We start from the raw sequence: 15,977 nt of genomic DNA, 5'->3' as shown, positions 1-15,977 counted from the left end.
GGCTCCAACAGTTTGGTCTATATTGCTTCTCACTCTTTAGGAAGTGGTAGTGTAAGCATAAATACAGAAAAGATGCTTAAACGTAACACATTCTTTTATGTATTTGCAATAAGCAGGGAGCATGCAGAAAACTCAATTACTACAGCTCAGCTGACCAGCAGTAAACTCATTAAGTTATTAGAGACATATTTGCTTGTAATCACAGCACACCAACAGTGTGAGCCTGGCTCAGCTGATTCTTCTGAGCGTACAGGGAATTTGGCATTCCTCCACAAGAGAGGTTGGGTCATGAGCAGGAATAGGTGTGAGCCACAGCTATTACTAACTTCTTTATACCTACTGCTGGAGACAGGTTCCTACCCTGGGAAAAGCTGAAAAGCTAGAAGAGAAACTCTATTATCCTGCTGCTGAGAGAGATTTACTCCCTATCCCAGTGCCTCAGGGCTCTACTTGAACCCAGGGTTACAGTCACTGCCTCTCCTAATACCCAAAAGACCAAAATCTTCACCCAGACTGTGGAACAGAACTCAGCTGAGGGTTGTCTCTCACCCATCACTCGTGTGTCCAGCTCTTTGTCCATCAGCTCCTCAGGGTCTGTGAACTCACTCAGGGTGATTTTGGGGGCATTTTCACTTTGGCTGACAGAGCCAATCATTTCCTGCTCCTTGTCATGCTGAACTTGGGCATAGATGTTAATCCAAGGGATTTTCCTGCACAGGAAAGGAAAATGAGAGGTTATGGTTTGCAACACAGGAATCGTCAGCATGTCATTTATTAATGAGACAAACTAAACTGAGACCAATCCCAGAAATGCAGCACTGGCAGTGATGCAAAGTATGAGCTCTCAGAGTGGTGAAAGTACCACACAAATGTTCATCTCTGAAAGTGCCCTTAGCATCCACTAATTCCAATAACAGCCAAAGGTAGTCCAAATCTCAGGCCACTGTCTTCATATCATGGGCAAAAGGCTCCCTCAGCTGCAAACTTCAATGTTGTGCCCTTTCAAATGAGAAATCATGCACACAGTGGACACTGCACTCAGCTCAGAGAGCAGCAATTAACGAAGTACAATCAGCTGCAATTGTCAAATCTCTCAGTATTTATTATATGATCAGGGTTGCATTGGAAACCAAAAGTAAAAATCAATTTGGCACTAGTATCAACTGAGCAAAAAATTGCTGGGCTTGTTACTGCTGACAGGCCCACACTGACTCAGAAGAAATTGCCACATCTGAAAGAGTTATAAAGAATTGCTCCTGCCTCAGAGTCAGAAAGGATTTGGACCTCATAACACCCATCCAAAGTCTATTTGTTACCACTCCATTGCAAAAACCAGTTTGTCATGCTATGGATCATGCAAGTTTGCAGGGACTTATTTTTCCTTGCCGCTCAGGAAGCCAAGGAAGTGAAGGGATTATTTCTTCCTCCTTCTCCCAGGCAAAGTTACCTTGGCCTGCTAGAATGATATCCCTGAGAGTCAGTCAGGTAGACAGATTATACAGGCCTAGACAGACAGGTAGTAATCCCTGGAGGAGTGCAAGTTTAAATGAGAGACCTGAAAAGGAATGTGTTAAGCATCGTGGGATGCCAGGATTATCTGCATTGCCTGTTGGAAGTTGACTGTTTTTCCTAATGCTCTTAGAAAGTCTTTATGCCATGCAGTTCACACTGCTTCAATAAGGAAAATTTGGAGAATATTTTGAGTTCCTGAAAGCGCACAGGAGTGAGAAAGATGTGTTCAAAAGAAGTAATATAAAATGCCATATTTTATATGACCAGCTTGATGCTGATCTATCTTCTGTTGGATATGTCAGAGACTGAAAGCAGTGGAAATTGCCTCAGCTCTCATGAATTCAATAGATCTATGCTGATTTTACTCCAGTGAAGTTCTGGCCTCAACCAACTTGTGCTATTGGCTTGATTTAGCATTCTGTTCTTAACCAGCATCAAGCCAGGACATATTTGGGATGCTTAGCAGCAGATGACAGATTTCATGATCTTCTCCCTTTCTCCTACCTTCTAATGTTTAAATGTGCAGTAAATGCCACCAGAAGATATAGGAACTATACAGGAAATGAGTGAGAACGAATGCATTCCCATTGGATCTAAAAAATATTGGATCTAAAAAACAAGCCCAAAACTTGTCTGGAGATGTATAGAGACATGAGAACATGCCTGGAGATAGTGGAAGACTTAGTTCTACTTCCAAACAATGCAATAGTAGAGCAGTGATGGTCTCTGAACTTCATGTGGAAAGGTGAGAAAGGCTCTTTAGAAATGAGAGGAAGAGAACCAAGGTACTTCAGAGAGTTAAGGAAAAAAGCAACTGAGATGACTGTACATATGTGAATGCATACCAAAATACCTAATCCTGCTGTGCCTGCCAGCACAGACACAGGTGGGCACAAGCACATCACTCTGAGCACACACAAGCCCACAGTCCTGCACTGCTGTCCCAGGACACACACATGGACTGCCCCACAGCTCCACCACAGCTCAGCACTCATACACACACAGTGTTGACTGATATATGCTCAATCTTCCAGAAAAGAAACAACATTTTTACAGATTATTTCCATACTTTCCCCTTTTCCTTCTTTTTCCACCGGGACCTCCTCAATAAGCATCTCTCTGGCAGCAGTGTTTAACATGCCTGCTGAGTCTATAAATTGATGGACTCATAATAAGGAGTCTGTGTGCAAACCAGCAAAGCACCAAATCTATGAATTTGTAGAATTGAAAAATCATGTCAGCCTATACTCTCCCACAACCTTTCCCTGTAAGCAGAAGTTATGTATTCAGGCTGGGACCACCATTAATCAGAGAAGCACACGTGCCTAATTGACCTTTGCATCACCCAGAGCCACAGGAAAGCTTTTGGGTTTGCTCCCCTTTTCCCATTAAGAATCATTGCATGCTCTCACTTCTGCTCCACTGAGCCAGGGGTTTTAGACAGAGCTGAAAAGTTACTTTCTGTTCTGAAAAATCACGTTGAGAACACTCTGTGTATATTACTTATCCTAAACTTTGTCAATTTGATCTGGGTTTTTCCCCTTTGGGACAGAGAGATAAGAGGGGACAGCCAGTTAATAAGCTTTTGCCTAAGCAAAACTGATGCTTTGACCACGTTCCTCCTCACTCCCAATTTGTCATATAATCAACTTTCAGACAGATTTAACAAGGCAGGGTCTCCATAGCCCTAGAGCGTAATAGAAGGCTGATGGCTGCTATACTTAAAGCTCAGGGTGCTTAAGTAGTACAAGAGTCAGTTTTATGAGCTGTAGTAGCAGAAGATGACCCGGAGAGTGCCAGAGCCAAGTGCATTAACAAGCTCCTCACTGTTCTCTGGCAGCTGGAATACAAAAACCCTTCTTTAACTGCTAGTTACCACAGGGCCAAGAACATCAGGCCAAACCTAGGAAACCATCTCACCAAGACACAAGGGAAAGCGTGTCTTATGCAGGGCTGTACCTACAGCTTGTCACATCTCCAAGGAAGACTTCTTTGCCTTCCTCATCCTAGGTCTGGGTGTGAGAGTAACCATCAGCTGCCTCCCCAGCACACTACTAAATCGATGCCTTAAACAAATCCCATTCTCCAGGGAAGCTGTAGTCACCCCACAGAAGCAGAGAAGGTATTTCATACTGAAGGCTTTGAAGTCTGCATCTGAGCGGAGTCACACAAATGGAAATTGTCCTGGGCCACTGAAGTCAGTGGGAGCTTAATAAGAGCAGTGTGCACAGGATCAAGTACTACAAGGAGTGCCACTCACTGATTAGGACAATGGTTAATGCAAGATGTTAGCAAGGAGGGAAACTTTCAACCTGGAGATTAGGATAGATGCCTGTCTTATCATATAATTTAATTTTGAATACCGTTTGCGTCCCACCAACATTCTTAGAGAATACTAGCCTTATCCTGGGAATCAGAAAAGCAGGAGAAGGCAACATTTAGCTGGAATCTAGACAGGAAAAGTGCTAGTTTTTCATTTAGAGGAACTACTATGTCCAGAAAGTTTTATTTATTTAATTTTAAGTCAGACTCAGCTTATGTTTCTAACACAATATTTGGCCACTGGTCAGGATTTAGGCACACAGACCATTTTATACTGTAAGTACTGTACTGAATGCAAAGTTCCTCCTAAGGAGCTCCATCTGCCCAAAATATATCTTCATAAAGCAGACCTTCAGCAAACAGGCCATTCTTATCACATATTTTGTTTCACAGCTTGCAGCAGCCAAGTGCCATGGGCCAGACCTGATCCTGCCTGCTGTCTGGAAGCAAAAGGTTTATATTAACATCTGTCAAGGTGAATCTCAGCACATACTCCCAAAGGCATTTTGGTGCTTTACACAAATTTTTCTGGCTTTGTGTCTCCCACCCTTAACATAAACACACCTGTTCCTCTGCAAGATTGACCTATTCACTTTACAAGATACAAATGAGATGCTGCTGCACTAAGGCAGCTGGGCAGGTGAGTACAGATTGTGGGAAGTCATCCATCATGTGGTCTTTGACTAAGCTTGCTTTGTGTATCTCAGTACCCAGTGAGCACAAAGGTTCCCATTTCTGGTCTGTGGTTTAAATACATCTGCTGAAGCAGAAGATGACTTCTGAGCTCTCGGTGAAGTTTTGGAGCACCAGCTTTGTGGTGAAACAGCAGTAGATGGTTCTTTCTCTAAGTATCAGAAATAGGGAGCTACATTCATCAAAGCCAGATGCCCAGCATAGTTTACTCTTCATTTGCAATTCAGGCACAGCTCTGCCAAGGTTTCCTGTAAACCACCCGGAGTCTCTTCCTCCCATCCCCAAAGTTTTCCAACTTACCTCTTGAATTTGTAGATTAAAAAAACAGCCAAGCCCACAAACACCACTGACAACAACATCAGCATCGCTGAACTGCTGTGACCCGAGCTGGAATCCACAAGGGGTGCTGCAGGAGGAAAGGCAAAGCATCACACTTGAGGGATATTACAAGGAATCACATTAAGTACCAAGAGTTGAGCTCAACTCTGTCACATCTGCTTTATCACCACTGCATGGTGCATGCTGGTTTTGGCAAGACCAATCAGTAGGAAACAAACTGGTTCTCTTGTCCTTCAAAAGTCAAGGCCCTTTTTCAAGACAGTGCGGTCTAACACCCCTGAGTGAAAAGGCACAGCAAGCCACGCTCAGCTCAATGCCCAATCACTCCTGTATTAACACTCTAGGCTATTACTTTTCAGGTTTTTCCAGGTATCAGGGTGGAAATGAATTTTATGAAGCATGGCTTAATAAATATCTATTCCCCTTCAGAGAAGATACCTTAGAGCATCAATGAACAGCACGACTCCCACCTTCCAAGGATATTCATCTATCTCACAGGGATCTACTCTTGTGACAAGCCTCAAGGTCCATCCTTGTACAGGACCTTAGAGACTTTTAAATTGAGTCAGTTTTCATAACGTGGAGGAGCCTGAAGCAATAATCCTGGATTCAATCACACAATATATTATAATATTTTGGAGATTTTGATCCTTGACATTTTGGCTGGCTAAATACAGTATATTCCTATACCTTGTTTATGCAGCTATTCCAAGAGCTCATCAGAGCACACCATCTTAATGGCCTGAGGACTGTGCTGAGATCAAGAGTCTGATGAGAAGTCTCTAATGATGCACAAATGATTATAAGTAGCAGCTGAGTGTTTCTCATTTTGCATAAATATTTGGCTTTGGTGGTTTACTATTCTCTATTCTTTTTCCATAACCCTGAAGACAGGGACAAAGTCATGCAAACAGAGCCAGTTCTGATTTCACTGTCAAATTTCCACACCTAGGAGTCCGATCCTGCCAGTATTCTGCTGCTAGTACTTCTGGCTCTTTTGTGGGAAAAACTGTCATTTCACCCAAGTCAAAACACTATGGGAATGGTCATGAAACAAATGCAGCACCTGCATTTCTTGCCCCACTGCAGAGGGGGAAAGAATAACTGCAAAACATAATTTTAGTGTAGTGCCTTGCTAGAAACAAGCCAGATTCTTGATAATTCCAGCCACCTGGAGACCTCAGACATTGTATCACATTCCCAGTTTTGCAAATTAATCAATTTCAGGTTACTCCTATCAGCATGACTCACATTCCAAATGAGCAGTTAGAGAGTGAAGGTAAAAAGGCATTACCTGTAGGAAAAGTCACAAGCCTTGATTTAGCCCAGCTCTTGGCTCTCTGAGAAGAAGCTGAAGTTATTGTGGGGTATGAATCCAAATCTTTCAGAGAGGCTATCAGCAAGGGCACTTGCACAAGAGTCCACATTTCAGACAATTGCAAGGATAGTCATAAAAAGTAAGGGCAAAAATAAATCCATCACCTTCTTTGTAACCATCACTGTTTCATCAATAGCTGAGACCTTCATGCTAGGCTGGTTTAAAGTAAAGGGATTGACAAAGCTTAAATGGACTCTTTGTTACTTTGTGCAAAAATGAAGATAGGTAGCATTGAAATTTAAGGCCTAATTTTTGGAAGTCAATATTCAGGCACTTATTCCCTGTAAGAGGCCTCAATCTTTTCCTGAGTGCTTTGCCACTTTGAAGCTTCCTAGCTAGTGATAGCAGTAACAAGCCCTTTGCTATAAGGATTTGATCTAACATCCATGAAACTCAGTAATATCCCACTGAATTCCACAGGTGCTCAATAAGGACTTAATAGAACACCATTCACCTGGTTTTCTAAAACACTTGAAAAACACCAATGCACTTGTTAATTAATCCACAGGGAACTCTTACAAGGTACTTTCTCTACTTGTACAAACTGGAGCATGAAGATGCTCCTGATGGGTTTTAACACTTCCTGCTTCTACCAAAATGTCTCAATTGGCACAAAGCCCAGTGCCACATACCAAACTGTGAGTGCTCTGATGTAGATTGATTCTCCTGGAGTTGTCTGAAGCCTCAGGAGAACCACAGCTGTGCCTTTGACTCCACACTCACCTAATGTTAACTGAGTAACATAGACAACCACTTCAACGCCAGGCTTCAGTTCAAACTGGACCAGGTTCTGGTTGAGAGCATTAAAAAGGATTTCTACCACCTGATGAAATAAGAAGAGATGCAGCAATTAAAGTATAGAAGATTGCAAAGTCTGGAGAACATTCAGGAATACACAAAGCCCATGAATAGTGGCTGACACCTCTTATTGGCTTCAGCAGGGTCCAATGAAGTGGAGAGAATGCACGTGTGCTTTGGGTGGAACTGAGTGTCATTGCATGTAAGCCTGCCTTACAGAACTTCTGAGACTCTCATTGTATGTTATTATATCTCTCCTGGGAAGCAAACCTAGAAGGTTTGCAATTTTGTTTTTCTTTTCTGGGGGCTGTGAGAAGAGGGAAAATAACTAAAGACCTTCCCTAATATCCTTTGAGTTTGATCAAATGTGTTTGGAAATCACTGACATACTGGCCTTTCATTGGTGGATAATGAAACTAAATTAGGCAGTCCAGACATACATTTCTTTCATCCCAATGATCCTGTCATGTAGTTTCTACTTAAATAGGCTGTTGGGGATGAGACAATCCAGTTTAGGTCAATGGAAAATTTGCCATATTTGTCCTTCACTTAGAAAAGGGGCTTTGGACTGGATATACTGGAATAGCTGAGTTGGGAGATCAGCAACCCAGCTCTGATGTGTTATTTGGTTGCCCTAGAGCACATACTCAGCTCATCACTCCAGAGCCTCAGTTTGTTGGTGCCTGATCTCCATAGATCTGATGGACAGGGCACAGCTAATGAGTAGTTCTAATGACCTACTCTCCAGGCAGAGCTCCTCAAGCAGAAGGCAACAACAAGTGCCAAACAACAACTGAGTAGCCTGTCAACTAAAGTTAGAGCACTAGAGCTTTAGGCCTCATAATCAATTAGTCAGAAATCTAACTGAGATGTCAGCATAACACTGATAGGTGAAATATTGACACAACAGCTTGTTCAGAAGGAGTTTTAATACTGGTTACTCCAAGACCATCCCTCCAAAAAGCTTTTCAAACTTTCCCATCTCGATGCATCTTTCCTGCACACTGACCACCATATATTTAAGAGACCAGCTTTGATAACTTCCTAGGACAAAGGAACTACTCTGCAGGGACTGACTTTACTCAGTGGGTGACAAGAACTTCCACTGAATTCACCAGTCCTCTGAATAATTTAATGTTTGATCCAAACTTTCAAGAGCTACTTGGCAATGGGCTCACACATAGTTTGCAGACTGTAAAAATACTGCATACAAGAACATTAGCTAGAGCCAAGCAGCCTTTCCAGCATAATTCACTCCTTTGCCTTTATAGACCTGATTTAATCACTTGGTAATTCTAACATGAAAGCTCCAGCAGCCTAGTGCTGTTGTTCTTTCCTTGCCTGCATATCACTGTTGCTATGCATCACTGTAATTACCTATTTATCTAAATGGATGGATATTGTAACTTCCAAATATAGTTTGCACAGGCCGTTCACTGCTGCAGAATAAAAAAAAAAAGAGGTCTTGTTGTGGTGATCTATGAGCTGAAGAGTCTGATTTATTTTTAGTAAACCTCAGTATATTATCTTGCTGCTTTGGCCTCCCTTTATTAGCATTCCTCCAGGGAGTAGAGGGAGTACATAGTCAAGGTTCCTTTGGCCATAACTACTGTATAAAGGACACTCCACTGATTTAGGAAGAATCTCTGCTAGTGGTAGACTGTGACATATCTCAGTGAGGTATTCGAAAATCCTGGTTTTCCTCAGAAAGTAATTTTTTTAAATGCCATAAACTATACTGCCTCAGTCCCAGATGCATCCATTTCCACCACACTTATTGTAAGTATTTCCAATGCTGTGCAGCTTCAGGGGCCCATCTGCAAACAATACAACAGAAATAAATGTTCCATGAATCCCCTCCTTACTTGCTCCAGCTCAGCCTCACTGCTTTTCCTCCTCTCTGTTGTGTTTTTGTGGGGCAGTATGAAGAGTTCAGCAGAAGTAGGCAGCCCAGGGAACACAGCTACCAGGATCTGTTCATCAGGGATACCAGTCACCTAGAAGAAAAGTAAAAAGAGGTCTCTAGCTGCTAATGTTTCCACTGACTTTCAGAAATGGTGTTCCCATCAAATTGTTATTTTCCAGTTCTGCTGTAGCCGTTGTGGTCCTAATTAGCTGTTCTGCCTATTTGGTGGGTCTGAAAATGAGCTTCTGTTAAAGGTGCACTCTACTTCCATTCTAGAAGTGAATGTAGGCTCGACAACACCCCTGGGCCCAAAGATCTCAGCTCAAAGTCCAAACCTAGCATGTCTCCAGATCTGAATGTTCCTTATAGTCCTCCTGACCCAAAGTCAGATCCAGAGAGTTTATCTCAGAGCAACCACTGGTAAATGTGCAACTAACAGGGTCAATAGGAAGAAAAGTGCCTGCAATCACCTTCTACTATCAGGTTACAGGGATCCACGCTGGCCGTACAGGAACAGCAAGGTCCCCAGAGGGAGACTTCACTCCTGGGGCTGACCAGGAGGGCTGTGCTAGGAGCTGCTCAGTTTGCTGAACCAGGGCTCTCACAGCTGCCTTCAGCAAGATCTGCCCATTGAGGCTGCTTCCCTCTCTTCCCAAATCCAAGCCATGCGTCCTCAGCAGGGCAGGAAGCCTCCCCTCCCTCAGAAATGCTCTGCTGCCTGAGGTTCACTAGCTCCCTTAGCTCTCTGGTCCTATCCCACCTCAAACTCCATGGCCTCACTGCAGAGCTGAATACCAATGGGGCATGCCATTCCTGCTGGGGTACACAAGCAACCACTTCTACCAGATTTCTACTGTTCTGTAACCACTCACAGTTACAAGCTAATTAATTATTCTTATCCTGCAAGATTCACTCCTTTACTATAGTAAAAGGGAAAAACAGTTTAAAAGAATAAACTTTTCATTTTTTTCAGGATGGAAAAACAACCAAGGAAACTCTTACAACCTGTGAATTTTGAGTGGGCTGCAGATGAGAAAAGCTGAGCAGGAGTGTACTTTCCCAATAAAAATAATCAGCCTCCATTTCTAAGAACAGCTGTAGCTAAAGCAAAAAAAACCCAACGAGATACATTTTTGGCAGAATGCCAAACCCACAAAGCTTGTCTAAATCTAGCTCCTAATTTCACACAAAACTAAAGTCCCTGACCATTTGATATCATAAGTTATTCTGTCCCCTTTCCTGAAAGAATATGAGTACTAGTTTACATATTCTAATTAGTCCCAAAGGAAGATTCAGTACCTTCCAACTACAGAAGTTTCTCTTTATCCTGTACTTTAAAGGTAAGTTTACTTTCTATCTGAATCCTCATTTTTTGCCCCAGTTGGAAAGGGAGTAGAGCTTCAAAATGTTCACCAGTTGCTACACTTAGCTGCATGTGAAACTCCTGACTATGAGGAAAAGATAAAAATATCTTCCTCATGTATGCAGAATACTACAATGTCTGTCTTCTGGGATGAAGTGGATCAGCTGTTTAACAGCGCTCACTAACACTAACAAAATGTTTGGAATTGAAAACAGTACATACTGTCATATCAACTTGGAAAAATAAGAATAATGATGATAGTATTACAATCTAGAATTTGCAAAATCCACAGGGATATTAAAAGCTGAAAAGCACACAGAAATATTAATAAAAGTATTTGTAATATTTCCACAAAATCAGCAATACAGATTAGCTCTGTAAAAAAAAACCAGCATATTAAGAAGCTTTTTATTGATTTTTAATGACAGTGCCATCACTGCTGTGCTTACCCCTTCTTTTAAGCTAGCATGTCAAAAAAGTGCATGTTTTAACAGCCTAGTCAATGTTTGTACAGACAAGGAAACAGATGCTCACCTGTGCTAGTGCTCTCTTGATGACTTTGCCAACATCTTGTCTCCATTCAGGGATGTCAGGGTTATGGTAATCCAAGTTGGGAGAAAATGACAGGAGCTGAGATTGGAAATACTCTGCAATAGAACAAGTATTTATGAGAAGAATAAATGGACATTGTTTACAGTACAGACAAGGGTGCAGAAGACAACGTGAGGACCATAACTATCTTAAAGCAAGAGAGGGAAAAAAGGCTGAAGGAAGAAAAAAGCTGGGTAACACTAAACAGGACAGAGAGCTTTCAAGGAAAGAATACTTATAGTGGTACTTATAAAGGATGTTTTGATCTGTTGCCAATTTCTGGCTTTCTCCAGAGAAACAGAAGTGAGAATGAGAGAGGTGAGAGGATCTTTCATGATGCCTCTGGGCTTTGTAAGTTTGCCACTCAACTTCTTCAGATTGCGCTCACAAGAAGGCTGACCAGCAAATAAGGCAGCACCTGGCTGAAATTTGGAAGGCCTGTCTGTACAATTGCAGAGTGAACAGTTGCTGTAAGTTATGTTTTCTGTTTACCCTCCTGGAGGGAAACCAGGAGTGGTTAATTCCCCAGCAAAGGAGAACCCAGTGGTGGTAATGACTGGCTCACCAAGCAATGGCTGTTGACAAAACTCTTTGAAGTTCTGCTCTGACTGAATGATTGATGGGAGGAAGAAAAGCTTCCTAGACTTAAAATACAGAAGAATTTTAATTTTTCTCCAGTTCCAGCTCTCCCTGCTGGTCTCACCAAAGACCAAGTCTGGAGTCCTTAAGGCAGCTGTGCATAAGGGATTTGGGCCAGTGGGAGGCAAAGATCCAGGATGGGAACCACTGATCCAGGAGGGGAACCACACTCTTATAAAACTTCTCAGTGTAAAAGATTCTCCTTTCTAATTTTGGAGATGTTTTATGCCTCACCTTGAAGCAACTGATCTCCAGACACTTCAAATAAGTACCATTAATCATTTGTAAGAAGGCACCAGTTTTAGATCAAGATAAACCTGCCAGAGTATAAATGAGGAAAATCTGAGCTACTTTGTCATCAGGTTTGTCTTCAGAGGTTCCTCCAGGCATTATCAAATTCCTAGAGTTCATTCTGGGTCATTAATGTCTGTCTGCCCTTCACCCCCAGAGATGTGATTGCAGAAGGCTGAGGGTACCATGCACTGCGATCTCCTTGGTGTCCTGGATGAGGGTGTTGCCCCCAGCAACCTGCACGGTGACAGTGTTCATCCCCTCCACAGTGAACGTGTACGAGATGCTGCTCTCCAAGGTGATGAGGGGCTGTAGGAGGCAAACACAAATGACAAAATCAGGGTGAGACTAACCCAGGACCACAGCATGTACCTGATTTATCCACCTGGCAACAACAGCCTTGCTCCTTGATACAGGTGTGGTGCTGCCACTTTGCATGTCCTGCTAAGGCCCAAACACCATCCTGTGAGCAGTGTCCCACAGACAGAGCTTTCTCTCATTTCAGTAAATGTTTCCTGAAATATTCTTCCATTGAACTGAACCCATTGTTGTATGGACTCCTCAGCAGACCACAGTCAGCAGTTGCAGAATTAGTGCAGTAGAATGCAGCCAGCCTTGTACACTCACAGCCAGCTCAGCTGCTATATTTGCTGTACAAAACCCAACCTCAAATTGAAAATAAACCAAAGATGCAGATGCTCCTTCAAACAATCCATATTGTTCAGATTCAGAGCCAGCCTTTGCTTTTATGAGCACAAATCCATTTATCTCTCACAGAGCAACACTGCTCAGGTCAGAGTGAGGACATCCAGCATTGCTCTGTCCATGCTGTGAGTCTGTAAGCAAGCTGCAGCCACAAGCTGGCAAGCTATGCTAACCAGGCTGAAAGCATGGCATAATTCCTGCTGACAATGCTGACTGAATGTGGCTGTGGAAAGGATCCACACTGGAGCAGCCCATGGGAAGGGCCCACATTGAAGAAATCAATGGAAAACTGTCTCCCATGGGAGGGAGTCCCTCCTGTAAGCAGAGGAAGAGTGGGAGGTGTCTTCCCCCTGAGGAGGAGGCATTAAAAGGGACAACATGTGATGAACTGATCATAGCCCCCATTCCCTGTCTCCCTGCACTGCTGGCAAAGGATGAGGCAGACAATTCAGGAGTGAAATTGAGCCTGCAAAGAAAGGAGAGATGTGGGAAGGTATTTTAAGATTTGGTTTTATTTCTCATTATCCTACTCTGATTTGATTGATAATAAATTACACTAATATCATAAAGTCAAGGATGTTTTGTTTCTTAACAGTAAGTAGTGGCATCTCTCTGTCATTACTGTGACCTGATTTTGTTATATTTTATGTATCCTGCCCATCTGAGGAGGGGAGTAATAGACTGGCTTTAGTGGGCAGCTGGTGTCTAAAGAGGGTCAACCCACCACAAGTGAAAATCAAAGGTCCAGCCTTCACAGTGCCACTGATCTGACAGCTGGTCTACAGAAAAAAACTCTTTATTTAGAGAAACTACAAAAATGGAAACAGTGATACTAATCTCCATTGCAAAAGCACACAGAGGTCTAAGAGAACAGATAAAGCCATTGTACCATCGCTGTTGACCCTTCACTACACTTCCAGTTGGTTTTCAAAGGAAAACTTCCAAATTTCACCTTCCAGCTCTCACACTTTATCTCATCATGCTGCCAGCCTGACTGCACTTTACAACAATGGTCACATTTTCATAGCCAAATCAAAATTTCCACCTGCACAGGCCAGACTGGCAAACACATTTCTCTCTCTTTAGAACACCACCTTCCTTAGACCCCCTCATCCATGAGCTGAAAAAGCAGTAAAAACCAAAAAGTCTTATCACTTGGCACACACAGTCCAAGGGCACCAGCTTGTGCCAGCCCTGGTGGGCTAGCTAACATTTACTGAGATATACACAGACCCTGGAGAAGTTGAATGGGCTTCTGTCAAATTGCAGTGATATCAGCAATCCTCCTGGAGGTTACAGGTTGTGGTTCTGTGCAAAGGCAGATAAGAGGATGCAGTCTGGCCTTTAAAATCACAATTTTTCCTTTTTGTGTATGTGTATGCTGGACATTCCATTATCATGGATGATTTCACCTCCATCATGGAGTTTTAACATTCAGCCAACTCCTTAATTTTAATTCAAGAACCAAGACCTGGAAACTAACTCTAAATTAAATCAAGTAGTTTAAGGTTCATTTGCTCAAACCTATTAGACAGCTGGATACATCTATTAAACTGGACCTGTGTTAATCCAGGCAAATTGGCCTTTGGGCATACTGCAAAAATCAGTACAGTAGAAATTCAGTACAGGAGTGTCAGCAGGGTGGGGAGAGCAGTAGGGGAGTTTCAGCCAGGTCATTTGTGTCTAAGACAATATTCTCCTGTGCAGCAGCACAGAGAGTGGGACTGCACAGTGACACGAGACACATCTGGTTCTGCCTGGGATGGCTACGGGCTGAACAGGAAAAGAAGTTGCAAACCCTCAGCATGGAACAAAAACTTATCATCTAATAATACCAGTCACAATATTACACACCTCATCCTTTAATTCAGTGTCCCCATCTTTCACCTCTACTCAGAGCACCATAGTTTACTCATGAGTGGGCACAGGGAAGGGTCTGACATATACGTTAAACATCCCAGGAGGAATTTTGATGTGATACAGACTGCTGTTCTGAAAAAAGGTGGCTGATACAGTTATGTCTATATCCCTTGCCATACTTCAATCAGAGTTGCAGTACATTCCATGAGGTAGCTGGAGATAATGCCTTGCAAAGACTGAACAGTCCTCAGGGTCTGAGATTCAGACACAGGTCAGTGGCACCACATTTATTCTTCCATATTTCAGCAAGGAGTACAATCATGCCAAGGTGTCAAAGGATCAGCTACTCCATGTGCAGCTATATCCAAAGCACCCATCCCAAACACATCCACATCTGCTTGCACTCTGCTGCCTATGGGTCTGAAACGTAAGCTAGAAGATGAAACAAATCATATTTCCAACCCAGAAGCAAACAGTGTGAGAACTGCATGGAAATCTTCAGCAAGCACCACTGCTTTGCACTATCTTTTCTAGATTGGTTTCTATTTCAAAAAATCTTTTTAAGGCCCTATTCACAACCAACTTCTATAGTAAGGACAAAAACAATGGCAGGAAAACTCTATGCTGGAGGGCTTAAGCAGATGATCAAGTTACCAGTACCTACATCACCTCTGATGTACTTTAATGGTTCTCCATGTGTGAGCACTGAGCAAAAACATTAACTGTAACATGATTTTGCATGCCTGTATTTCAGTGCAGTATAAACTATCTGGAATTACCTGGTACTTGCAATGGACTGGACGTGCATATGTGGGTGGTTGCCATAGTTCAGCTAGGGCACAGCAATCTGCCAAGTTACAGTAAATGGCTTTTGCTCCTGAGTTCTCCCACTGCCTCAACTATGCTTCCACAAAAATCAGCAAGTTCTTACAGTGAGCTCCCTAACTGGATGTAAAATCCCAGTAGAAGCAGCACTAACTGTTTTTATTTCACCTCTACTGATACTGTTGGTAGCTAGGGTAAGAGGTTATAACTAAGCAGCTTTTCAAAGAGAAAACAAAATACTTGAGTGCCTATTTTTTATCTCAAATTCCATATTTCATGTAAAATCTGTTTCTTTCTGCTGCAATCTCACCTCAGTGCACACCTTCAATTGCACATGTAGACAGCGACATGATTTAAATTGCTTTTGTAAATAACAGCAGAAACTACCTTTTGAAATTAACAGCTGTACATTTCACAACTGTAAGAATGGAGAACAGTGCCTGTCTAACCCCTAAAGTCTACAATAAACACTGTAGCTAACAGGGAATCCTGTTCTCTCCATTTGAAAGCATGACGCTAACTTGTATTTTCACTTATTTTAACTACTGCTAAAGAAGTTCTTTATAATTCATACAGTGACAATACACATCATTTCAAAATTCACTACAGAGAAGTCTCATCCCCCTCTCTAACATAGCCAGACTCTTCAGCTTGAAATTCGAGATACAACTGTTTATCTGAACACCAAGAGCTTTAAAGTACTGTGTTGGAATCCAGCATTATGTACTGCACACTGGCACATAATGGAAACCCCC

At 42.5% G+C, this 15,977-nt stretch overlaps 1 protein-coding gene across 1 annotated transcript in view; it reads right to left on the bottom strand.

Moving 5' to 3' along the window:
* SORCS3 (sortilin related VPS10 domain containing receptor 3) overlaps nt 1–15,977 on the bottom strand; it is a 268,231-nt gene that overhangs the window by 4,335 nt on the left and 247,919 nt on the right. Inside the window, exons 21-26 of the mRNA XM_038140273.1 lie at nt 12,018–12,141; nt 10,846–10,958; nt 8,908–9,039; nt 6,968–7,067; nt 4,828–4,933; nt 550–710 (exon numbers count right to left, since the gene is read on the bottom strand). Of these exons, the coding sequence (XP_037996201.1) occupies nt 550–710; nt 4,828–4,933; nt 6,968–7,067; nt 8,908–9,039; nt 10,846–10,958; nt 12,018–12,141 (736 nt within the window). The remainder of the gene's footprint in view (nt 1–549; nt 711–4,827; nt 4,934–6,967; nt 7,068–8,907; nt 9,040–10,845; nt 10,959–12,017; nt 12,142–15,977) is intronic.

This window comes from Motacilla alba, chromosome 6 (assembly GCF_015832195.1).
Source record: "Motacilla alba alba isolate MOTALB_02 chromosome 6, Motacilla_alba_V1.0_pri, whole genome shotgun sequence".
NCBI lineage: Eukaryota > Metazoa > Chordata > Aves > Passeriformes > Motacillidae > Motacilla > Motacilla alba.
Note: the sequence above shows the minus strand (reverse complement) of the source record. Positions and strands in the feature narration are given on the sequence as shown.